Here is a 25585-nt window from a genome sequence, read left to right as displayed (position 1 = left end):
GGTCATAAAAATGCCATAGTATGGTAAGGCATCAAATGAAATAGTATTGTAAGGCACAAAAATGCCAAAAATCATCATAGTATAGTATGGCATAAAACATAAAAAAAAACTTAATATTATATTAAGGCATAAAAGGACATAAAAACATCATAGTATGGTACGGAATAGATAGACATAGTATAGTAAGGCATAAAAGGACATAAAAACGTCATAGTATAGTATGGCGTAAAACGTGAAAAAAAAAGCTTAGTATATTAAGGCATAAAAGGTCATAAAAACATCATAGTATGGTAAGGAATAAAACAACATAGTAAAGTAAGGCTTGAACATGTCAAAAAAAGTAATAGTATAATATGGCATGAAGATGACAAAAAACATCAATACAACATCATATTATATTAAGGCATAAAAGGTTTTAAAAACGTCATAGTATGGTAAGGCACCAAATGAAATAGTATTGTAAGGCATAAAAATGCTAAAAAAAAAGGCATACTATAGTAAGGCATAAAAAGGCCAAAAATCATCATAGTATAGTATGGCATAAAACGTCAAAAAACGTCATGGTATAATACGGCATAAAACGTCAAAAAAACATCTTAGTGTATTAAGGCATAAAAGGTCATAAAAACATCATAGTATGGTAAGGAATAAAACAACATAGTAAAGTAAGGCCTAAACATGTCAAAAAAAGTCATAGTATAATATGGCATGAAAATGTCAAAAAACGTCATAGTATAGTTTGGCATAAAACATAAAAAAAGATGTTAGTATATTAAGGCATAAAAGGTCATAAAAACGTCATAGTATGGTAAGGAATAAAACAACATAGTAAAGTAAGGCATAAGAATGCCAAAAAAGGTCATAGTATAGTATGGCATAAAATGTCAAAAAAGGACATAGTATAGTATGGCATAAAACGTCAAAAAAACATCTTAGTATATTAAGGCATAAAAAGTCATAAAAACGTCATAGTATGGTAAGGCATCAAATGAAATAGTATTGTAAGGCATAAAAATGCCAAAAAAGGTCATAGTATAGTATGGCATAAAATGTCAAAAAAGGTCATAGAATAGTATGGCATAAAACTTAAAAAAAACATCTTAGTATATTAAGGCATAAAAGGACATAAAAACATCATAGTATATTAAGGCATAAAAGGACATAAAAACGTCATAGTATAGTAGGGAATAGATAGACATAGTATAGTAAGGCATAAAAGGACATAAAATGTCATAGTATTGTATGGCATAAAACTGCAAAAAAGGTCATAGTATAGTATTGCATAAAATGTCAAAAAACATCATAGTATATTGAGGCATAAAAGGTCATAAAAACGTCATAATATGGTAAAGTATCAATTGAAATAGTATTGTAAGGCATAGAAATGCCAAAAAAAGGTGAAAGGTATAGTATGGCATAAAATGTCAAAAAAACATCTTAGTGCATTAAGGCATAAAAGGTCATAAAAACGTCATAGTATGGTAAGGTATAAAACAACATAGGCCTAAACATGTCCAAAAAGGTAGAAGTATTTTTTGGCATAAAAATGCCAAAAAAGGTCATAGTATAGTATGGTACAAAACATTAAAAAAACTTCATATTATATTAAGGCATAAAAGGTTTTAAAAACGTCATAGTATGGTAAGGAATAGATAGACATAGTATAGTAAGGAATAAAAATGCCAAAAAACGTCATAGTATAGTATGGCATAAAACCACAAAAAACGTCATTTATTTATTACATTTTTTATTACATAAAATGTCAAAAAAACATCATAGTATATTGAGGCATAAAAGGCCATAAAAACGTCATAATATGGTAAAGCATCAAATGAAATAGTATTGTAAGGCATAAAAATGCCAAAAAAGGTCATAGTATAGTATGGCATGAAAATGTCAACAAACGTCATAGTATAGTATGGCACAAAACGTCAAAAAAACATCATAGTATATTGAGGCATAAAAGGTCATAAAAACATCATAGTATGGTAAGGAATAAAACAACATAGTAAAGTAAGGCCTAAAGATGTCCAAAAATGTAAAAGTATTTTTTGGCATAAAAATGCCAAAAAAGGTCATAGTATAGTATGGTACAAAACATCAAAAAAGCTTCATATTATATTAAGGCATAAAAGGTCATAAAAACGTCATAGTATAGTATGGCATAAAACGTCAAAAAACATCATAGTATATTGAGGCATAAAAGGCCATAAAAACGTCATAATATGGTAAAGTATCAAATGAAATAGTATTGTAAGGCATAAAAATGCCAAAAAAGGTCATAGTATAGTATGGCATGAAAATGTCAACAAACGTCATAGTATAGTATGGCATAAAATGTCAACAAAGGTCATAGAATAGTATGGCATAAAACTTCAAAAAAACATCTTAGTATATTAAGGCATAGAATGCCAAAAAAGGTCATAGTATAGTATGGCATAAAATGTCAAAAAAGTCATAGTATAGTATGGCATAAAATGTCAAAAAAGTCATAGTATAGTATGGCATGAAAATGTCAACAAACGTCATAGTATAGTATGGCACAAAACGTCAAAAAAACATCATAGTATATTGAGGCATAAAAGGTCATAAAAACGTCATAATATGGTAAAGCATCAATTGAAATAGTATTGTAAGGCATAGAAATGCCAAAAAAGGTCATAGTATAGTATGGCATAAAATGTCAAAAAAGTCATAGTATAGTATGGCATAAAACGTCAAAAAAACAGCTTAGTATATTAAGGCATAAAAGGTCATAAAAACATCATAGTATGGTAAGGAATAAAACAACATAGTAAAGTAAGGCATAAGAATGCCAAAAAAGGTCATAGTATAGCATGGCAAAAAAGGTAAAAAAAAAAATCACAGTATATTGAGGCATAAAAGGTCATAAAAACGTCATAGTATGGTAAGGAATAAAACGTCAAAAAAACATCATCGTATATTAAGGCATAAAAGGTCACAAAAACAACATAGTAAAGTAAGGCCTAAAAATGTCAAAAAACAACATAGTAAAGTAAGGCCTAAAAATGTCAAAAAACATCATAGTATAATATGGTACAAAACGTAAAAAAATATCATAGTATAGTGATATAAAATGTCAAAATAACAACATAGTATATTAAGACATAAAAGGACATAAAAACGTCACAGTATGGTAAGGCATCAAATGAAATAGTATTGTAAGGCATAAAAATGCTGAAAAAAACGTCATAGTGTAGTATGGCTTAAAAATGTAAAAATAAACAAAAAACAGCATAGTATATTAAGGCCTAAAGGAATAAAACAACATAGTATTGTAAGGCATAATAATGGCAAAAAACGTCATATTATAGTAAGGCATAAAAAGTCATATTATAATATGGCATAAAAACGTCATATTATAGTAAGGCATAAAATTGTCATAACATGTAAGGCACAAAAATGGCAAAAAATGTCAAATTACAGCAAGGCTAAATATGTTAAAAAAATCTCAGTATATTAAGGCATGAAATGTCATAGTATAGTAAGGCATAAAAATGTCAAAAAACGTCATAGTATATTAAAGCATAAAAATGTCAAAAAACTTCATACTATAGTAAGGCATAAAAAATTCATAGGATAGTAAGGCTTGAAAAAGTAAAAAAAAAGTCATAATATCGTAAGGCATAAAAACATCAAAACACTTCATAGTAAAGTGAGGTATAAAAATTGCAAAAAATGTCATAGTATGGTAAGGTATAAAACGTTATAGTATAGTGAGGCCTAAAAACACCAAAAAACATAATAAAATAGTAATGCATAAAAACATAAAAAAATGTGATAGTATAGTAATCCATAAAACCATCAACAAATGTAATTTTATAATAAGGCAATAAAACTTCATACTATAGTAATAGCAATATAGTAATTAACCACTGCATTTCTTTGCCACCCCATAAAAAAAGCCACAGTGTAGTAAGGCATAAAAAGTGAGAAAATTACCTGCCGATCAATCATTGATGACAATAATTGTCAGACCAACCTTTGCCCCATTTCCAACGCCAAAAATGGGTTTTCAAGCGCATCATGTCTTCATGACATCTTCGGATAATTTGTACGTATAATTTGTATGTATATTAACAGTTAATAAATGCTTTATAACACACTTAGAATTTCTTTTTGTGCGTAATCATGAAACAGAAAATTATTTCATCATTGATTAACTGTTTGTACACAAGTTGCAGATGCTTCATTGGAGATGTTTGTAATTATTGACAAATTCATTAATAAAGTCTTTCATAAATGTTCTTATATCTGTATACAATTACACTATAGTGGGTATGGTGTAAACCATTCATTAATTGTTCATAAATACTAATTTACTGGAAGGGGTTTAAAGAAGCATTCATTTCTCGTCACTTGTCAACTTGAGTTGACAAACTGATTTGTTTGTAGTAGGAAGTGTCAGAAATTTTAATCCACTAGAGGGTGCTACAAAACATAACACAGGAAGTTGGAAACATGCCTCAGAAGAGCTTGTGTTGTGTTTTTAATCTGTGAACATGTAAAAACAGCATACATGAAATAACAGAGTTGGTGACTAAGAATATCAGACAAGAAACGGTTTTGTTGGACATTCAAAACGGTTTTCCTTTATTTTTTTTTTCCTTATTTTACTTGTTCTTTGCGTTACACTCTGTATAGTGAAGTCAGGCCTAAATCCACAAACCATCATTGTCACAACTGCAACTATTGCATAAATACAAAGCAACATACAGGTGATGCTCAAAACGTGTATGACTTGAATGAAACACGAAAGAGGTTACAGTACGCAATGGCGAGAAAAAACAAAATGCAAACATTCACAGCAAAAAAGGTAACAAAAACTTGTGTTTTTTTTTTCTTTTTTGTCAGCTTTGGTTTTATATGTTGCAGTCTTTCACAACAACCTTAATCAACAAAAACTAAAGATGTCTTCACATAATGACAACAAACAGGCATTACAGAGGAGGTGAACTAACGTGTACCGTGAGGGTGACTGTGACAACAAATGCTGTAAGGAAAGAGGGGACAAAAAAGGAAGTAGGAGACAATGAAGAGAGAAGTGTGACTCTGGGTTTATGTCGACATTGAATGTGTCTCACTCCCACTCTCACCTGCCCCCCAAAAAACAAAAGCACCAGATTTTAGGCATCCAAATGAGGTACTAAATTGCACACCACAACATAAGTAAACTTTTCACTGATGGTCATGGTTGGTTCTTTCCTCACAGCAACAATGTTTCTGTGCAACATGTCTTCATCAAGATTGAGAGAATAATTAACAAAACCACAAAAAGGAGAAAAAAAATATACAGAAAGCTCTTATTAGCTCAAATAAGTTTCCAAATAATAAATATGTAGAGTAAGTTCAGAGAAGAAAAACCAAACACACACACACACACACACACACACACACACACACACACACACACACACACACACACACACACACACGCCTCAGTTCAGTCAGTCTGAAAAAAAGGTAAACCAAAGATCCAACATGAATGTTTGTGTGCTAAACCTTAGTGAGTGTAGATTTGACTTGTAAAGGGAAAGTCTCCCTTTTCAAGAGCTTCATATAATGACCTTAATTCAAGCAATGATACTGTATTTATATAGAAATGTTTTAATAAATGTGCAGTGCTTAGTAATAAGGATTAAAGTAATTTATTATTACACAATCTCTGGTTCTCTAAAGATAATGATATTTATTGGCTTTGTCCCTGCCCGTTCAAAAACAAAATGCTAAACAAGCCAACTCTTTGTAACAACTGGAAAAACATCATAAAATCAATTTGGAAGTGTGCTTTTGTCAGTACCCATACTGATCGGATATAAAGTGTTGATTTGAATCAATGCTGGTATATTTCCTTATACTCTTTTTTTAAACAACCACATGCATTTACATCTATAGATAAAGATTCCTTTTTTCCTTTACATTTTGAAACTAAAAACAAATCAAAAGGTCATCTGAATTCGTAAACCTTTATTCTCTCCCCAAATCTGTGTTTTGCAGCAGTGGGGTTTGTCAGTCTCAGGTTGGTCTGAGTTAAGGGTTGAATGAGTTTTATGTCCAAGTGCCTGTGTGTAATAGAAGAGTAGCAGTGTCTTTTGTCAGGTGAAAGGTGGGTGGGGGCTTGTGTTTCCCTGTCCTCTCCTGAAGGCTTTCACAGTTTGTCCGTGTCAGGAAAGGAGAAAAAAAAAACAGTAATAAAGTAAAATTGTAAGAGAGAAGAGGGGGAGGAGTCCTGCCCCCCCCTCCCCACTTCAGTTTTGTCACTCGTCCTCGTCGTCTTCCTCCTCTTCACCGTCAGACAAAGAGGCGCAGGGTCGGATCTGTCTGTAGCCGTCCAGCCACTTCTCTACCATCTGGGTGACAAGCGGGTGGTTGCGGCGGCGGGAGCTTTTCTGAAGAGCCACCAGGACTCCGCCCTCGGTCACACAGCAGTCCAACCACTCCCGCAGAAGCTTCTCCTGTTGCTCTTCATTTCCCATCTGAGGCACAAGAGGAAACAAATGTAACAATCAGATGGATTCATATGACTAGTCTAAATTCAGGATATCATACACTCCCCTTCCGAACCACTGGGTCTCTTAAACTAGTGTTGACACAGTGAAGCTTTCAAGTAAACAAGTTTCCTGCTCATAACAAAAAACATCAATCATAAGCTAAATTTAAAGAGAAAAATAAATCTGTAGACACAGCGGGCAAGATGCTTACTTCCTGCGCTGAGAGAAAGTGAATGTGAAGCAGCTTCCTCTCGCTGTCGACCAGTGGCAGGAACGTGACGGTCACATCATCGTCTGTGTTAAGGTTGGCGCCCGCGCCACGATTGTCGAATCCGTCGTTCTCCATGGCCACCAGTGCTGAGAAGTGGCCCCGCGTGTAGCCCAGAGCGATGGGGCTCTTCCAGCAGAAACTCTGCTCCCACAAAAGGGGCAAGTACACACCTAGAAGGAGAGGAAGACGAAGACAAAGAGCATTTGTTTTCATTATTTTCCAGAACATGAATGTGGGTAAAGGGAAAAGGGCAATATTCAGTGTGTATAGGTATGTATGTACCCTTGTTGTGCAACATATTGTTTGTCATTACTTTGTGAAACCAGTTTTACAGGTTTTATTAAACAGTCGGGTCAAGTTTCTTTATAGAGCACATTTATAAACAACAAATGCTGACCAAATCCAATCAAAAACACAGAAATGATCAAATATAGACTGATGAAGGCAAAGACATGAGAGGATTTAAGTAAATTAATAAAGACATACATTATCTGAATAAAATCATAACAACAGCATGGCACAGAGAATTAAATACAAACAAATAAAAGCTGAAATGTGATGAGTCATGGTTTCATGGTGACTAATAAAAGGATAGAGAAAAGAGATGGTTTTTTGTAGTGTTTTAAAGATATCACTGGAGGGGGAAGAGCTGAATGTTAGTGGCAACCTATTCCACAATTTTGAGGCAACAACGGAAAATGCTCAACTTTTGGATTTTAACTGGGTGTGTGCAATGGAGAGCAGTGATTGATCAGCAGCTCTGAGAGGTCTGGAGGTGAAATGATAGATGAGCAGTGCAGAGATGTAACGTGGTGACAGTCCATGCAGTGCTTTAAAAACAAAAGAAAACCAATTTTATACTTCACTGCTAACCAGTGAAAAGAGGCCAGCACATGGGAGATTTGATCTCTCCTCTTGGTACCAGTGAGGAGTCTTGCCGCTGCATTTTGAACCAGCTGCAGATGTCTGACTGACATACATAGAGAGAATTGCAGTGGTCGAGGCAAGAGGAAATAAAAACATGAACTATAGTCTCCAAAACTTTAACATACAGGAATGATTTTAAATATTGCAACTGATCTAAGATGGAAGAAGCCAGTGCCAACAATTGAATTGATTTGTTTATCAAATTTTCAACCAAAATCAAGATGGGAATTTACATTCAATGACAGACACCCAAGGGTGTTAACTGTGGTTGCAGAGTAGTCTTCAGGGCTAAAGATTAGGACCTCAGTTTTATTCTGGTTTAGCTGAAGGAAGTTTTTTGCCATCAAGGATTTTACATTCTGAGTGCAGCTTAGATCGCGTTTAAATTGGATTAAAATAAAATCATTTAAAATGAGGACTTAAAAGAGACATGTTTGTGAGAAGTTCTGCCTGGGGAGTGTACAGAATGGTTTTCCTGATATTGGATGAAATATGAATTAGATTCCTATGTTGGAAGCAGTCATGTGGATGTACAGGTGGGAATGTAACCTGGTAGTGTTTCTAGTAGTTATTCATACAAGAATACTGACAAGAGTAAAGGGAGTGGGGTTTATAGAATGTAGCCCAGACCTTTTTGAGAATCAACTGTGAAGTGGAACCAACACTGTGTGTTAAAGTGCTTGGGCTGAACGGACCTCCATTTGTTTCTGGCAATTTAGGCTACAAAACAAATTTGCAGTGAGCATACATGGCATTTGACATGTAGTTGATAACCAGGAATTTAATTACAAAAGTCCTGCTTCAGTACCTCCAACTACTGATAAGGAATATCATTTGCACTGGCATGGATATTAATGGCTGCTACATGGGGATGAGTGTTAAGAAATGTTGGAATCTGTTTTGCACCCAGTAAGCAACAGATTTTTCCTCAGTGTCTCAGACGACGGAGTAACCTTTGATCAAGGTGGAAGGAGAAGGCAGCTGAGCAGCTGGTACATGTTTCTCTGGGCTCTTGTCAGGTGAACACCTTGAACAGGTGTGAGGACATACTGGATTACCAGCCTGTCCGGCTGGCAAGCTCCATAGCGACATCCCTGGTCAAGAATGAGCTCTGGAGATGAGAAGATGGAGCTGCCTAGTTCATCCAGGACAGTAAACCTGTTGCCCAACTGGAGGTCTGAGGCAGGTGGATGGGAAGAGCACCTGTCTTGATATCTGATCCAAACCAGGGTCCAGTGGTCAGCAGACAAGGGAGTTGAACAGGGCAGTGTCTCATGCTCTGCCACTGCCTGAATCAAGGAGCAGTTCACTAAACCCACTGCAGAATGGGGAGCATGGGCTACAGAAGCGAGGGAACTGTTGTTTCCAGAGACACACACACACACCACACACCACTGTACAGGGCTGGTTTGACTGTGTGGCTGGAAAATAACTTTACTAAAATAGTCTTCATTTTAATGATTACACACCATGAATGTTTCAGAATAATTAATAATTAATTTGTCTTGGTTCATCCATCTCAAAGTGTCATGAGTAATACAAGTTTAGTGTTTATGAGAACTTCAAAAACATTATTTTAGCATGTGTTCTGACAAGAGTCAGGGTCCCATCCTTGAGCATTAAAGGTTTTGGTACTTTTACATTTAAGTGTAATAAAACAAATTTAAGGAGAACAAAAATCAGCCTTGCTCTCAGTACACTACAGTACAATACTTACATTATTTTGAGGACGGCATAACCAACTACTGTAGGTTTTATTTTTATGCCTCGTACAAGAGAAAAAGGTGTTGATGGACCAGTACAGAAACTTATCGAGGGTATTTTTGCTTTTCCCTTCGTCGTAATTTTGTTTGTCATACACTTGTCCTTTTGATCATCGCATGAAGTGATTTGTATTAGTTTGTTTAAGTGCCCATGAATGAAGTGCAGCACTTGAATAAATATACTTTGTTAATTTCCACCACTGGAAATGTCCTAGCATCTGGTGAGGGCTAACTACAGAATGAGAATCTGGTTATACACAAAACAATGCAGAAAACACAATACAAACAGTATGTGTGTCTTGTGTTTCTTCAGATCCATGATCGACAGAGCAGCTCTCACACCTCATGAATACCTCTGTAAGTGAGAAGCCTTGTAACGCTACTCTCCTCTCCCAGTAACAACTGTGTTTTTTCTTGGTCACCCCTTTAACTGAGCTCCCCTCCCCAACCTATAGGCGCCTCCCTCTGTGTGTTTTACATTGGCTCCTGGCAACAGTAAATCACTGATCCATCAGACAGGCTTTACCACAAGCACTTGGCCCTTACATAGCTCTTTCATCATCCCCTGTACAGCGTCACTCAGCAGGCAAATTGAATCCAGACTATTTTTACTGCTAGCAATAAAGGTGGACCATAGGATTGTTTGACTCAGGGTTCTGATGGTTTACACATGTTCACATGTTTGGATGTGTGTGTGGAACATTCTCCTGCATCACACTTCTAAATGTGCTCCTATGACAAAGGGGGTGTTTTGTTTTGTTGTTAATGTTATTTCAGGTCCCACGGTCCTAAAATACCCCTTAAATGAACATCACTAGACTGTTGCATGTTGTAAATAGCAATTACTGTCAGATCAGAGGGGCAGTTATGTCAGCTATGCCAGCTATGCAGACACATGTAGGCTGGAACTATTTCACAAAGGAAGTCTAGTCCTACGTCCACTGGAACAGAGCTGCACTCAACATTTAACGATATTTGACCAAAACAACATCAGTCCAAACAGTCAACTAACTGCTCACCTTGAAAACGGGTGTACCCGAGAGTTTCGCCACGGAAACTTTTATAATACTTCACTCCGTAGACGATAATGGGCCTACGAAGTATGTGTGCAAGAACGAAAATGTGGGTCTGCTCCAAGCTGGATCCTGGCTGTAAAAGAAAACACCACACAAAGGGAAAAAAAGTTAGAAAGTCACGGTAAGTGAAATTACAATTACGATGATTCTTGAATACTGTACATTCTCTCTGCCAAGTTACCACAGCATACTCCCAAATGTTAAAACACAAAAAAAAACCACAATTACTGCGCTTTCACACCCAGATATAATAACAACCCGCCCAAATACTTAGTCTGTGAGGTCACACAAAGCAGTGAGAAGCATAGAAGTGCTGATGACAGTCAGGATGCACTTTCAGAAGGAATTACAGATTAAGTACAGTGTAGTAAGAGCAGTAAAGCCTCTTGCATAATTCATACATCATTAGTGTGTCACATTTTAAGCACATCAAGCTACTGTCATCCATATTAATGTGTTTGCTTTCATGTGCACGTACCTGACTAGCCAAAGAGAGGATAAAAGCCCAGTCTTCCTGCCACTGTTCCTCCCGGAGTGAAAAGTGCAGGCCGAAGCTCTGGGAATACCACGACTCCCACTCCTTCCACCGCGTGTAAAACCTACAGACCACACACAAACACAAATATACACTGGTGTTGTTTATGATATTATTTGACCTCTCTGTGCAGAAAGGTGAGTGACTGCTATTCAGTGAATTCCTCCATCTCTATTGCAGGTAAGGTTAGATAGCAATTACTCATTATATAAGTATCAGGCCTTAAATAGTTTCAACTTTGACCTAGAGCAAGAGTTTTCCAGTCCAAATTTTGGATTCTGGGTAAATATTACAACTAAGGAAAACAAAATGTAACTTGAGACTGTTGAATATCAAGTTTCAGCCTTTTTGGTGTCCTTGAGCAAGACACTAAAACATAACCTGCTCACTTCTTAGAAACATTTCTCTGTAAAATACTCAGCTAAATTCTTAGAGTATAAGGATAAACATGAAGGAGACATGATGTTTTTTTATTGGAACCTGATGCTGCATTGGTCAAGAATTTAGTACAGCAATACACGTTTATTCAGTCTGCAGTATATCTATATAAAAAATGCAGTATATTCACCTTGTTTAGGTGTCAGCTCATTAAAATCATTCTCCTGAGAAGCAGCAAGCACCAACTTACCTGCACTCACTGAAATTCCTGTATCATTACTATTCTATTATGATGTTTGGTGCATCATTCAGTCTGCTAAACACAGTTTCAATGCGCCCGAGACTAGATGCAAATCTGTAACACACTGTAATCTGTACTCCTAGTCCCAGGCCTCACCAGTGAGAACAGTCGTGCAGGCTGTCGTGCAGGGTCTTGCGGAGCACTGAGTCCTTGTCGTAGATGCCCCATGTAGCCTGCAGCACTGAGTCGAGCAGACAATCCCCAGCTGTGCGGTTCCACAGGGCATACAGCCGACTGTCTAACCTAGTCCCGAGCTCCAGGGACCAGTTGATGATGGGAGACTCCTCTTCAAGTTCTAAACAAGAGGGGAGGAAAAGTTGAGTCCTGTATCTCACTGCTGAACATTTAAATCTTTCAGTTGAACTAGACCTCAAAGAGAACACACTGCAAAAACCTCTAGGGCAGTAAGGGTGGTCTGGGGTTATAGAGAGGCCACAGTGTTTTTTTTTTTTTTGAGGTTACAAGACAGGTGATGGCATTTGAAAGGACTGTTTGGAAGAGTGTTAATAGTTACTCACACCTGTCAAAATAGAACTGACATAATGACGTCTAAATAGATCTGCATCTACACCACAAAACCTGATGACTGCGAGAAGTCAGAGGATATATAGTATACCAACACGGATATGCCTTACTGTTTGTACTTATATTTATAGCAGAAACACATTGCACTGTGCAAGTGAAACCGTCATCTGTTGCCTTGTGAAGACCAGTCTATGTTCAGCTGCATTGCTTTTTGTAGCTGAACAGACAGAACACTGTGATCTCTTCTTCTGTTTAGTGTTATTGCGATTCAACTGGCTAAACACAAAACAGCACATTGTTTTTAAAATGCAAGTGGAAATCAGTGATGGTAGAATGCCAGTAATGAGATTTCTAACCAACCTTTTACAATATTTATTACCAGTGCTGGTATATTTACAGCCATAGAATGATATTACGCAACCACTTTAACAGATCTTTTTGGGGGGTTGAAGATTTTGGACTGTCAGAGTACTGAGACAAATGTGCTCTGTTGTGGAAGAGCACACACTCTTTTCCTACTGTGACCATGTGTTTGAAATTTTCAAATGACCTTTTGTTTAACCGTGGAAAGTGATTTATTTAGTAGTTGAACTTTTTAGTTTATAAAAACAACAACAAAACAAGGTCAATATGGTTACATTCAATTTAAATCAGACTAAGTATTGAATCATTTTGGACACAACCATGCAAAACCTCTAGTAATGATCTTTCTTTTCATTACACTACATTGCTGTTTTCTCAGCAATCACATCATGCACGCTTAAAAAAGATGGAAGGGTTTACATGGCCAGGTAATCTGGTTTTAAGCATTGTTAGCTGGTCTTGTCTTAATCCCTTAACAAGGATACAAGGTTTTCTGTTCACTTGGGCATTTCATGTTTCTGCCAAAACTCCTAACTTAAGTACAAGCAAACACACACTTACAGCAGCTTAAAAGTGAAATAAGAATTTGTCTCCCTTTTACTTGCAGTCCCCGATGTTTGACACATTGGGCTGATTAAACAGGTAACACAAATAAGCACCAAAGCAAGAAAAGTGTTGCTGAAAAGTGATGCCTTTTAAATGTGAGTTTATATTTGTGCGTGTGTGTGGGCTGAGAGGAAGTACAATCATTCAACAGGGATCAGAGAAATCCCTAAAACTCAATTAGGCTGATTAGGGTCGACGCAACTTGTACACACGATAAAGACAGACCTCCTGGCAGAGTGACAAACAGGCGGGCAAAACACTGTGTTGGCAAGAGGGAAAATACAAGTAATATGACACTGCCAGTGCTCGGCAGCCTTCCCGTTATAGTATACAGTTTGTGAGGGGGGCTCCCTGTGTTTGCCAAGCCGCCACACCACCGTTGTCATTTTGGATCTGGTTTCTCTCTGTCTCTCCCAAAGCAGTTGCGTGAATATGTAAGCACAGCATGTGATAGGTGTTACTGCAACACTAAGTCGTGATGTTGATAGAGAAAACATCTCACCTTTCTGTACGTCTCTGTCCAGCACCTCATCAAACAGTTTTTCCTGAACTGCTGGGGGCAAGTCCTCAATGTCTGAAACAAAAAAGTAAAAATAAAAGAGGAGAATTAAAAACTAATTTTATTTTGATTTATGTATACATCTCTACTTAAACTAACTTTACAACTTACAACTGAAAAGGCCAACTAGAAATTCTTTCTGTCGTGGTTCATTTCAACTCAAGCCACCATGTTTTGTTCTTTCCACAATAGGCACTGGCTTTCACTGCATGCTCCAAGCTCTTGTCAACACAGTAGCTCATTCTTTAGCTAAAATAAATGAATGCATTGACTTTGTGGAACTGAACAGAATGGCTTTCTATAGTGGCCAGAAGCCAAGGTCTGCATTGTCCTGAACACTCAGCATAACAAAAATCCTTAGCTTAGCTACCAGCAACAGGCTGAACCATAATAGCTATTCCCAACAATGAAATTCAACAGAGATAGCATGCAATTTTACAGAGACACATTGGCAAAAATGCTAAATATAGCTTTGTTATAGAGACGAGAGCCATGCACCGTTGGCATTTGGTATACTCAGTATGCAAGAACAATACTCAAACAGTGAGCCAGAAGTGGCCTCCGTCTTCTGGCAGTTGGAAACAGACAACCGTAGCATTATGTCCGTTCAGCATCCGAACAACAAGTGCCACAAGTAAACAAAACAAGAACTCTATCACACACTTGGAAAGCCAGAGGGGATGACTTGACTTGGTTTCTTCAGCTACAGAGTTTTAAGTTCCCCTTATAGAAGAAGTACTGAAAGTACACTTTGACAGCTTCTGGAATTCATGTTATGACTTCCATCGATTTGTGAGTCCACAGCCTGCTGTTGTTTTTGGTCATATTTGTTTATTTGTTTGGTGATGAGCTGCTGACCTGCAGGAAGGGTGAAGGTCACCAAGTCTGTGAGGAAATAGCAGGTGAAGTCTCCCTTGCGCTGGTGGAGAGAGGCAGCTACCTCACGACGGATTTGCTCCGTTAGCTCAGGACATACCATTGCTGGAATACACTTGGGTGCCTGTTGAGACACCTGCAAAAAAGAGAGGATAAGTGAAAGGAAGTATAATTTACATATATCAAGAGTATATGAGATAGAGGCTGAGCCCAGCTAACGACTGCGGAAGGTCCCATCTTGCAAGTAACCACAAAACCTAAAAATATTTAAGTAATGCAAAACCAGCTTTTGGGGTAGTTTAGCTGCATGCTGTGCTGATTAAAGGCATTATTTGTACAATGGAAAGTAAAAAATTTTAATTTAAATATAAAGCAGTAGTAGTGGAGGTTTAAACATTAAAAAAGATATCAATACCAGAGGTCATAGGACTGTTCAGGGCAATGAGTTTAAATTCTGTACATGAGAAATTATTTAGCTGAAGAGATGTTTTCTACATGTCTGAATACTTACAAAAGCCATTACTGTTTTGTGTGTTTGGGTAGGTGACTCTGTGATCTGAGCTAATTTTACTTTCACTAATCTAATCCAAGTTGCCTCTAGGACAAGAGGATGAAAAGAGATGTCTCTGTGTTCAGTGTTCAAGCAATCCTCAGCTTTGAAGCATTTTCGGAGCATGATCCAGTGGTTGCTCACTGACCCCCCTTGGAAAAAAAACTGTAACAGTGACTGAGTGTGTGAGGAGAGGCATTCTGGGATCACAGTGCTGACAGTAAGGAAGCTGCTATCAACCTTAGTACATGCACACTGCAGACAAACACATACGCACGCACGCACACACACACACGCACGCACACACACACACACACACACACACAAGCTCAGCGAGCCTTCTTTCACATAGGCACAAGAGGGAACCCATATTTTTCTAACAAAACACTGGATATAGAAGGTTATCACATTTAAATCTGGTTTTCTGTAGGTTTGACATATAAGGAGGCACAGAGAGATGAGTGTGGGTCTGACTTCCAGCCTTGTTCCTCTCTACAAACCCATTGCCGTTGTAATTCCTCTTGGCTGATTTCATTGGATGTTGAGATTAACAGACTTCACAAGAAAAAGCTGCATCAACTCTGACTCATAAACAAAAGGGTGTAATTTCCACCAAATACCCTCCAATTTCTATAATACAGTTTTGTTCTTGTTCTTTTTTTATAGTAAGCATATGAAACACACCAACGGCCATGCAGGTGTATTCCTATTCTTAAATAAAATTTTAAATGACTGAAGTCTGTTGCTAATAGATGAGAATTCAGCTTTTTATCTTGTAATAGGCATTTTTTTTAATGCTTTAAAGCTTGTGAAAATGCACAAAATTATTATGCTCAATCTTCATGATCTTTTCTTCATCAATTTTGTTTAACCTTATTTTGAATACGAGTGGAGTGGGAGAATGAGAAACATATGTCAGTTATGTAACATGACTAATGACTGAGAAAAGGCTTAAAATCTGTATCTGTTGCACAGAATAATCCACAGTTGACTCCTCTGCAAGAGTTACAGGTTGTTTCTACTGACCTCTGTGAGTAACACAGCCAACATGTCCTGTCTCTGGAAGCGGATGGCTAGGTGAACCAGCGTGAAGCCATCATCAAACGCTGAGGGCCGATTTAATAGGCGCACCTCATCTGACGTTAGCTGTCGTGCAATGTCACCTCCTGATGACTTGTAGGCCTCCACAGCCGCCAGGTCGCCTTCCACCACACCTGCCAGACAAAGAGGGAGAAAGGAAAAGGTCACATTAATAAGTAACATTAAAGTGAAGACTTTTTCTTTTGGCACTTATAAATAGAAGACATTTAAAATAGTACAATCAATTAGGTGGTGTACAGTTTGAACAAAAAGAACATTTTGTCAAAACAAGTTCACAGATGGATTTAACAACTTAAGAATGAATAAAAATAAAACAATATGATAAATAAAACAAAGGTGTTTATCAGTTTACTTTTTGTTTGCATTGTGTAACTTTGATGATTGCGCTTTGTGGACAAATTGAAGAAATTGAACAAACATCAGTTGATCAGTGAGGTTAAAATCACATAATGACATGGCACAACAGACACAAAATTGACTTATCCTCAGAACAACCTTGTGAAGAGGACATTCTGTGCTCAACCAAAAGGTATAAAATATTACAGATCAAAATGTGCTTTATCTCTGTCACAGCTGAAACAGCTTCACCGACTTTGGAGTCAAGGGGAAAACACAATAGGGGGCCACTTTGTAATCTGTCCATTATTTTATGCCCTCTTAATCTTCAGTCTTAGATCGTGTGGGTTGAAGGGTGCGTTTGATTAAATATATGCAGGTGTTTTTTTCTTTGTTTTTTTGTGCAAACATCAAATACTGCTAACTAGCACTAACTGACAGATGCAATTTATGTCAACCACTAGAGCACAAAATGAACTACTGACCAACTCACCAAGATGTCAAACTATAGAAACATATTTGACTGTGTGCAGCAGAGAACATACATGCTATATTTTACACTCTTTTGCTGTGAAGTTATTATGCTAAATAAGTTATTATGACGGTGAGCCAGCACTAAAACCTTTGCCTTAAAAACACACTGACTAGTCAGCTGTAAACTAAATTTTTTTTGTCTGTCATCTCTTACACATTTGATGCTCAGAAAAGTCAATCATTTCTCATTTCCCATCATCATCCGTGTTTTAATGGAGGAAAGAAGTGAGAAAAAGGTGAGTCGGTGTGAATGTAGTGTGTGTGCGCAATAGTGAGGTTAGAGGATGGGAGTATCTTTAGTCCAAGTCCTAAACCAAAGCAATGTCAAACAATGATAAAAGTCAACAAAGCATTAAATGTGGATGGTTGTATGATCAGCTCAACACAAAAAATGTTGTCTGTTTTAAGTTTAAGCACCAATGCAAGCCTTTGTTACTGTGATCAAACCAGCAACACAGTGAGATAAAGCCAGAGTTATTCACTGTTGAAAAAGAATAAACTAGTTAGACAAATGTGTTATTATAACAGAATAAAATAAAATCAAAACCTGAAATTGTACATTAATTTCAATACAACACAGCAACACAAAATTTCTCTTTCCATTTCTAGCATATACAGTAAATGCCCATGTAGTATTCTCTCGTACATTTGACAGCATGAAACACTGTTGAGCTTTTGTTCTCATGTCAAAGGACCACACACAATGCTCAGCTGCATATCTGTGTGTGAGTGAGACAGAGAGCGAGAGAGACATGGAGTGGGTGGAAGGACTCGCTGTGCCATGTGGAGCTGGCTAGCAGTGTGAGAGATGAAGAGAGAAACTACACAATGGCAGTGCAGTGTGATAGAGAAGGATCACAACCACTTTCCACAAAACACTCCATTAGTGTGGGCGTGTCTGCAGCCCTGCAGTCAGTACTGTACTCACAGATCCTTTAGACCAACACAAAAGGCACAAATATGCAAACAGGCGTTCACTTAAAGACAGACTGATGAAAGAGAATGGATGAGGCTAAGTGGTGCTGGTCTTTTTCCTCCACACTGTACACTATACATGTTCTTTTCCTTCTGTCATGTGGAGAGTGGTCTCCTCTATCGCAGTGAAATGAACAGTCATCAGACAAATGTTGGTACTTTTAAGTATATTGGAAGGTTTACCTGCTCCACCAGCCAATTCAGTGGGTCACACACCACCATGTAAAGGTTCTCTCTTAGTTGTTGTTTGAATAGAGGAATATGCCAGATTTTGTGATGTTTGACATAATGAGGGTTTCTTTGCTGCACCATAAGCATATTTTTGTAAACATATTTTTGTTTACTACTCAACAAAAACTGATCGATAACTTTTTTTTTTAGCAAATATGTCAAATATTAACTTCTATAAAACATGAGGATTCTTATGTTTTTCTTTGTCACATATGATAGTAAATTTAATATCTTTGGACTGTTTGTCAGATAAACAAAACATCTGAAGATGTCACCTTGGTCTGTGGAAAATTATAAATGCCATTTTTTCATTCTAGCAAATACAGACTAATGATTAATCAAAAAAAATTAATTGGTAGATTAAATTGATAATGAAAGTAATCATTCATTGCAGGCCTTGAACTAAGCATGTCCACTTTTCTCCGCATGACCTTAAATTTCTTAAAGCAAGCAAATAAGGTGAAATTGTTTCACCAGTTTCCATGAATGAATGAATAAAAGTACATGTTTTGTCAGGATAACTTTATTTATAATAATGAAGCAATCTGCCTCATTTTGTGGCATTTCAGGACACTGACACACATTTCTAGAAACTTACGTAAACAAGGAAACCTGCACTGGAGACAAGTGGAATTATCTCACCTCATTGGCAGAACGGTAAGTAATGAGGGCTGAATCTGACACAATATTAGTTGTGAAGATAGATGATGGGTGTTATATAGTAGACCCAGTCCCAATTTGATATCTTTTACATAAGGTCTCACAAGGCAAACAATCTTCAGGGATTATTTTATTCATTTACACAAATTAATAAAAGAAGAATATAGACTTTTCACTTCACGATTATATGAAGGAAATTCACAAATGTTGTTATTAACACTGCATTTACATGCAATTTTCTTGGTATTGCGTGTGTTGGCTCACTGACATTTCTTACTGAAATACCCAAGTAGATTGGAGCCATTATTAATACTATTAGTTACACCCATGCTTTTCTTGCTATAACATGTCAAAATTTCTGTCTTAAAAGATGAAGTAGCCTGGTGTTAATATAGAAGCCCGACTTTACTCTGAAAGTCTGGCAAGAGAGCTGCATCAACAGGGCTGTCAGCGGCAGCGAAGGTAGAGAAGAAAACAGGATCATTTGCATATACATTGTCTTAGTTTTTTCAATATGATGCGACATTAATGAACACTGTATGTATTGTATGTCCAAAAGTCTGATAAATATCAAAGTCTGCACTTCTCCTTTACTACTTGTACTTACTATTACTATTCTATTAAATGTTTTATCTACTTCGTGGAAATAACTTTTCTTTGTCAACAGATTGCCAAATCTGTAATTTATCTACAATCTGTATTTTTCTTTTTTAAAAAAAAATATTCCAAGATTTTCCATGCAATGTCAGTACAAATTTTACTGGATACTATTTATTGTATTTAACCAGCATTAAACCTTGGTGGGAAATCAGTCCTTAACAAATTCTGTTTTCATAATTTGTTCTCCCGTGTATATCTGATAGACAGACTTTTTTCACAGAGAATGTGTAACCACCTTGCTATACATAGCCAAAAGTTTGAGTTATATCTCAGTACAAAAGTACTATATGATTTTCCCGTCCCATATCACTCAGCCCTAGTTACTACTGTCACCTCACGGAAAGTAGGACACGGACAGGGACAGGATTGTTTAGTGTTTGCACATTCCCCCTGTGTTCACATTGGCTTCCTTTGACCGTGCTCCTGTTTCCTTTCACATTCTTAAGCCAGGAGCATTGGAGACTTAGAACTGCATGAAGGTATTCATGAATGTTAGTAACTGTGAGTCCATCTATGTTATCACTATAAGAGACTGCCCAACTATCCAGGACATTTCCCAATCCATCACCCACTTATGATACATAAGTAAGCTCCAGACCCCACTAACCAGAAGAATACATAGATGATGAAAATTTATATTTGGAAACACTGGCCAAAACCATGTTTATCCAAAATAATTATTAAATTCAATTAATATATATTTTTTGCAGGAGAGGCTAGCTTGGTGAAGAACATTAATTCTAATGTTAATACTTAGCCAGTGTTATTTACCTGTTACATTAATTCAGGACAACAAAGGTTAGTGTTTTTTATAACTGGCTGTATCTCTCTGGAAAACCTATTTCCAACATACCTTGTCATCAAATGAAGTCTCTGTAATCACTAACAAAATGGGACAGCGGGCCAATAACACTGCACAAACATACAAGTGGGCACTTAAAGAGTGACCCAAGTGACAAGTCAAAATGGCACTTGTGGCTCATCAAACTCATCAAAAAGTCCCAAGCACTGGGCTTCAACATGAAACTACCCACTCTTAACACAATTCACTGTTTCTGGAAGGAATCTTTACGGAACAGTGGAGGTAGGCGACATGCAATGTCAGCATTTGCCCTGAAAAGCAACATCATGAAAGCCACTCCTCTGAAAACAGATGAACAATCACAAATCTGTTTATAGCCTCATAAACAGGATAAGAATGAAATGCATTCTGACTAGGCTGAAAGGAGAAGTGCCCACACAGACACCACATGTGTAAGCAACATCAGTTGAGTTGGCTTAGGGTCATCCACATCAGAGGGGCGAAGGTCATTGCTGTTGCCCGAGACTTCTTTATTTTTGATGTTTGTTGCATGGGCTGTGCTATTTTTAGTGCAGCAGGCCCCTCAGGAAACTGCGGCATCTATTCTATCAGAATTTTGGGGCCACTGTTTACAAACACTGATGTCTATACGTCAATGACAGGGAAACCTATCCAGCAACAGAGGACAAACTCACTTCCCTGTCCTCAACACAACTGAGCTATGCACTCCCTCTATGTCCTCTGAGACTGCAGCTGGGTCACACCTCATTCACTCACTCACTATTCCCTACATAATTAACACTTGATAGTTTACTGTATAGTGAGCATTAAATTGAGATATCAAATACTTGTGAATCATCATTTTGTGTCGCTGCTGACAGATTAAATGGGACATTAGTGTGACTTGCATGTCTGTCATATCAGGAGCAAAGGTGAAACACTGCATTGTGGGTTTAATGGCAAATTGAAGTGTATAAAATATGGACACTACATTTTTTGTTCCATTGTGGGAATATTTGAGGACAAAAAAATTCTGACACTCACAGTATCTGGAGCTGAAACAATCAGTGAATTCATCTGTTGGCCAATAGGCAACAATTTTAGTTATCGTTTAATCATCCAAGTCATTTATCAACCAAAAATGCCAAAATTTTGAAATGTGAAAGTTTTATGCTTGCTGTTTTATATGACAGTAAATAATTCTGGATTTTGGATTGTTGGTCAGACAAAATAAACAATATGCATATGTCTACTTGTGCTCTGTGAAACTGTAACGGCCATTGTTCCCAAGTGATTATTTCAGCAAATAAAAGCCAGATAATGATCATGAAAATAATCGATAGCTGAAGACCTAAAATCTTCCAAAGGAGACGTAAGGAATTTGGTGGCAAGGAGGGAGTGATTTCAGACGTGGCTTGTATTTAATTTCCTTCAATGGACAGCGGAGAAATTAAGGGGCACTTCCAATCAGATAAGGAGGGAGAACACTTGAATATGCTAAAAGAAATCACACCCACTCACATCAGACATTTTGAACAGATGAGACAGGCGTCGAGGGGACAAGCAGCACAGACATGAGTGAATTCACCATGTCACATGCAGTAAGAGACCCTGTGTGGGACCAGAAAAAACTAACTGCAGGGATATTTCTTTGACTTTCATACCCAACGATTCCTTTGCTTTGAGAAATGCAAGAACATGAAAACCCATAAAACTATTAATCATGACAAGGGCTTCACTGGGATCAAATGCACGTGTGGCTGTCACATTTGTGCTGTAAGTGTAACACTGAAAAATTAACTGTCAAAGAGACAGATAGGGAAAAAGGACTGGCAGATGAGTGGGTGTGAAGAACAAACCCTACATAGACATGGCGAACGTAGGAGAAAGAGTGAGATAGCAGTGTGAGGGAGGGAAAAAAAAGCAGTTGTTTTTAAAATGTTCATCCTCCCTCCCACTCCACGTTCACCAGTCTACAGTGTGGGTGGCCGGACGCTGCTTGTGCAGGGAAGCTTTACACTAGCTGAATGCAAAGGATATCTTAGTATATATAGTATACCAACTTTAGTAGGATGCGATTCAGGATCATCTTAACTTGGCTATATAAACTGCATTGGAATAAATGACCTTGCAGATGGTACAACTATATCATTATATCATTATATCATTCAGATGACTCATTACCCACCTCACAGTACAACAAAATACAAGGAAAACATGTAATATATGCTTCATTAAAATCATATATTCTTGAAACTCACCAACACAAGCATTGAGGAACAGCCAATCAGTCCTTCTCATCCTGTTCTTAATCTGCTTCAGTTTTTTGAAATCGACCTCCAGCTCCTCTTTGCTCCCAATCCCAGCCCCTGACGCCAATTCAATCCTCTGAAAGTCCATGTTCATCTCTGATTCCTGTTTCGAGGTAGGGGGAGACCTCCTTTGGCTGCTGCTACAACCACCAACCCCACCTACCACACTCCCTACTCCTTGCCCAACAACACCCCTCCTGTTGTCCCTGTCCTGTTCATTAAGTTTTGAGGAAGGTTGTTGGCTCTCAGGCTCTGATGCCAGTTCTATGGGTTCAGTTAGTAGACTATTTGGCCTGGGGTGGTCGCATACTACACACTTTTGTGCCTTGGCCCAGTTCTCATAAGTGCAGGCAGCACAGGTCCAGTGCTGTGCATGAGTGTTGAGCCTGTTACGGTCATTATATTCCTCACAGGGGTCTGTAGTGGTGGCAAAGGGAACAGAGCGGCACCCAGAGCCTGAGGTCTGGGGTGACTCTGTGGGGCTGCGTGGCTGCTGGGTATGATGTCCCTGATGTGTTGCATGTTGCCCATGCTGTTGTTGAGCGTGCTGCCTCTGGCACAGGCACTGGGTGCAACGGATGGCCCGAGGCCAGTTCAGGTAGGTGCACATGTGACATGACCACTTGCTACTAGTCTCAGGTACATCAGCAATGCGCACACGGGGTCGGGCACTGGAGTCTGGACAAATAAGTAAGCTGGAACCCCCTTGGGGTGGGCTGTTGCTGAGGCCTGCAGGGTCCCACTGGTGCAGACTGGCATCCAGAGCAGGGTTGCTCTTGAAGGGCTCCTCAGTAATGATGGCACCCCCACTGGGCCTCTGAGCGCGGCACATGGTGCACTTGATGGCTGACGGCCAGTTCTCGTATGTGCAGTATTCACAAGCCCACTTGGCAGCCAGCTCGGTCATCGTCGCACCGCCACTGAGGGAGACTTCCTGCCGTTCAGAGGGGCTCTCAGCTCGGCAGATCCACTCTCAAGGAGATCACACAGCAAGCAGTGCACTATGTTACAAAGAAGAAAAACACAGGGCATTTTAGCAAAAGACTCTTATAAACATACTGAACTTGAACTTGACAACTCTACATAATCAGAAAATACAGACCAAAATATCTTCTAACTCAGAGGCAAACACACTTTGGAAAGGTGAAAAGATTAACAATACATTTGAAAGAAATGCATTTGCACTCAAACAGGCAAAATATGGTGCTTAACTTTGTGAGTATTTAGTGGTAAATTGCTCCAATAATGCATTATTACAAAAATTCAAGCAAAGTATTCTTTATTACAGCCATCTATGCCATTTAGCCATTTGGTCATACACTGCCAGACACTTGCAAAAACGTACATGATGTCTGCTCTTTATCTGGCACTGATCTGTAGAAAATATCAAAGGCAGCAATGTTTCGAGACGCACAAAGTACCGAAAGTGACAGGTCGAAGGGTGCAACACTGAACTTCCACATTTCTGTTAAAACCTGACACTGGTTTTAAACACATATAGTAAGTTATATACACCAGGCAAATGTGCCAAACAGCCGAGCTGGGTAACAAGAGAAAAGGGCAGATGAAACCAGACACCCAGCGGGGAGGCGCGTGACTGGTTAAGACACTTACTGATGCACTGAAATTGAATTCGCCCCAAAGCCTATTACCTACATATGAAAATGAATAATCCAAACCACATGTGCCCGTGATACATTCTGAACATTATTAGCGAGGCAGAAGATAATAAGGCAAAGTTATTGTTAGCCAACTGAGGCAGCTCAGAGAGGAGCCGGTTGTGCTGTGTTTACACCACGCCTCCAAGTTTACCAACACACCGTGAGAAATTCAACACATTTGCGAGAGAGAGCTGCAGGTTGTGTACTCAAGGCCAACAGAACATTAATATCAGCACATGAACCTCAACCATGCTTGACAGCTACGAGTTACATTCAACCAGTTTATACTTGTGACAAATCGCTTCGTACATACAATTCATACATTAGAGAATTCGACTAAAATAAGCAACAAGCTGTCTTCGCATGTGTGTATTTGCAGTTATCATTATTTAACTAACAAACTAGCGACCAACGCATTATCGTGTGTAAACAGAACCACGGAGCGAGCTAGCTGTTAGTTATCTTACATGACAACTCGGCTGCGTTCGTTCGATTGCCAGTCAAGGAATTACAGCCAAGCTAGCTGGCGGTTCGCTATCATTACAACGGGATAATGTTTTGCCTGTAACCGTTTGAGAGGCCCTCGTCAACTCTGGCAGAGGTTCGTTGAAAGCCTTACCTTTGCTTTGCTGTGTTTACACTCCTTAGTTTCACACTGCAGCCAAAACAAATGGAGCTTCCCCGAGCTCCCCCCCCTCCCCTCCGACCAGAGAAACCCACTCCAATCCGAACTCAGGCTTCTCTCACTTGGTCGTCACCCGCCGCATATTCACTTCTTTGGGGCGCCGTTTACTTGGCAGTTGAAGGTCCATACATACCACGGAGCAAGAAACCCCCCCACCCCTAGTCCCGTCCCTCAGTCGTCCGCTTTGACGCTTTAAATCATTTTTATCCTTTTCCCGACTTCCAAACACCAAGCCGAGGGGCTTTAATGGCGGCACAGGGGAAGAGAAGTAGCCGAGGCAGGGCTGAAAAATACACTACGAGAGAGAGTATAGAGCTCCGGGCCGTGTTACACTAAGAGGCAGGATCAGGATTTACCACCTGAATCTGCCAACCGCGCAGATTGGT

The 25585-nt window shown here is 38.4% G+C and overlaps 1 protein-coding gene across 1 annotated transcript; it reads right to left on the bottom strand.

Moving 5' to 3' along the window:
- Window positions 1-4585: 4585 nt before the first annotated feature.
- zranb1b (zinc finger, RAN-binding domain containing 1b) lies at window positions 4586-25518 on the bottom strand. The gene is made up of 10 exons (XM_023418067.2): window positions 25134-25518; window positions 22803-23854; window positions 16269-16456; window positions 14675-14828; window positions 13760-13831; window positions 11860-12058; window positions 11028-11148; window positions 10493-10622; window positions 6724-6953; window positions 4586-6497 (listed from the first exon to the last, which is right to left on the bottom strand). The coding sequence occupies exons 2-10, from the start codon at window positions 23758-23760 to the stop codon at window positions 6279-6281; spliced, it is 2271 nt and encodes a 756-aa protein (XP_023273835.1). The 5' UTR covers window positions 23761-23854; window positions 25134-25518; the 3' UTR covers window positions 4586-6278.
- Window positions 25519-25585: the final 67 nt, after the last annotated feature.

The sequence above is a fragment of the Seriola lalandi genome, unplaced genomic scaffold (assembly GCF_002814215.2).
Source record: "Seriola lalandi dorsalis isolate HSWRI2012SDOR001 ecotype SW California unplaced genomic scaffold, Sedor1 jcf7180002054580, whole genome shotgun sequence".
Classification (NCBI taxonomy): Eukaryota; Metazoa; Chordata; class Actinopteri; order Carangiformes; family Carangidae; genus Seriola; species Seriola lalandi.
The sequence above is the reverse complement of the archived record's forward strand: the minus strand, read 5'-3'. Positions and strand labels throughout refer to the sequence as shown.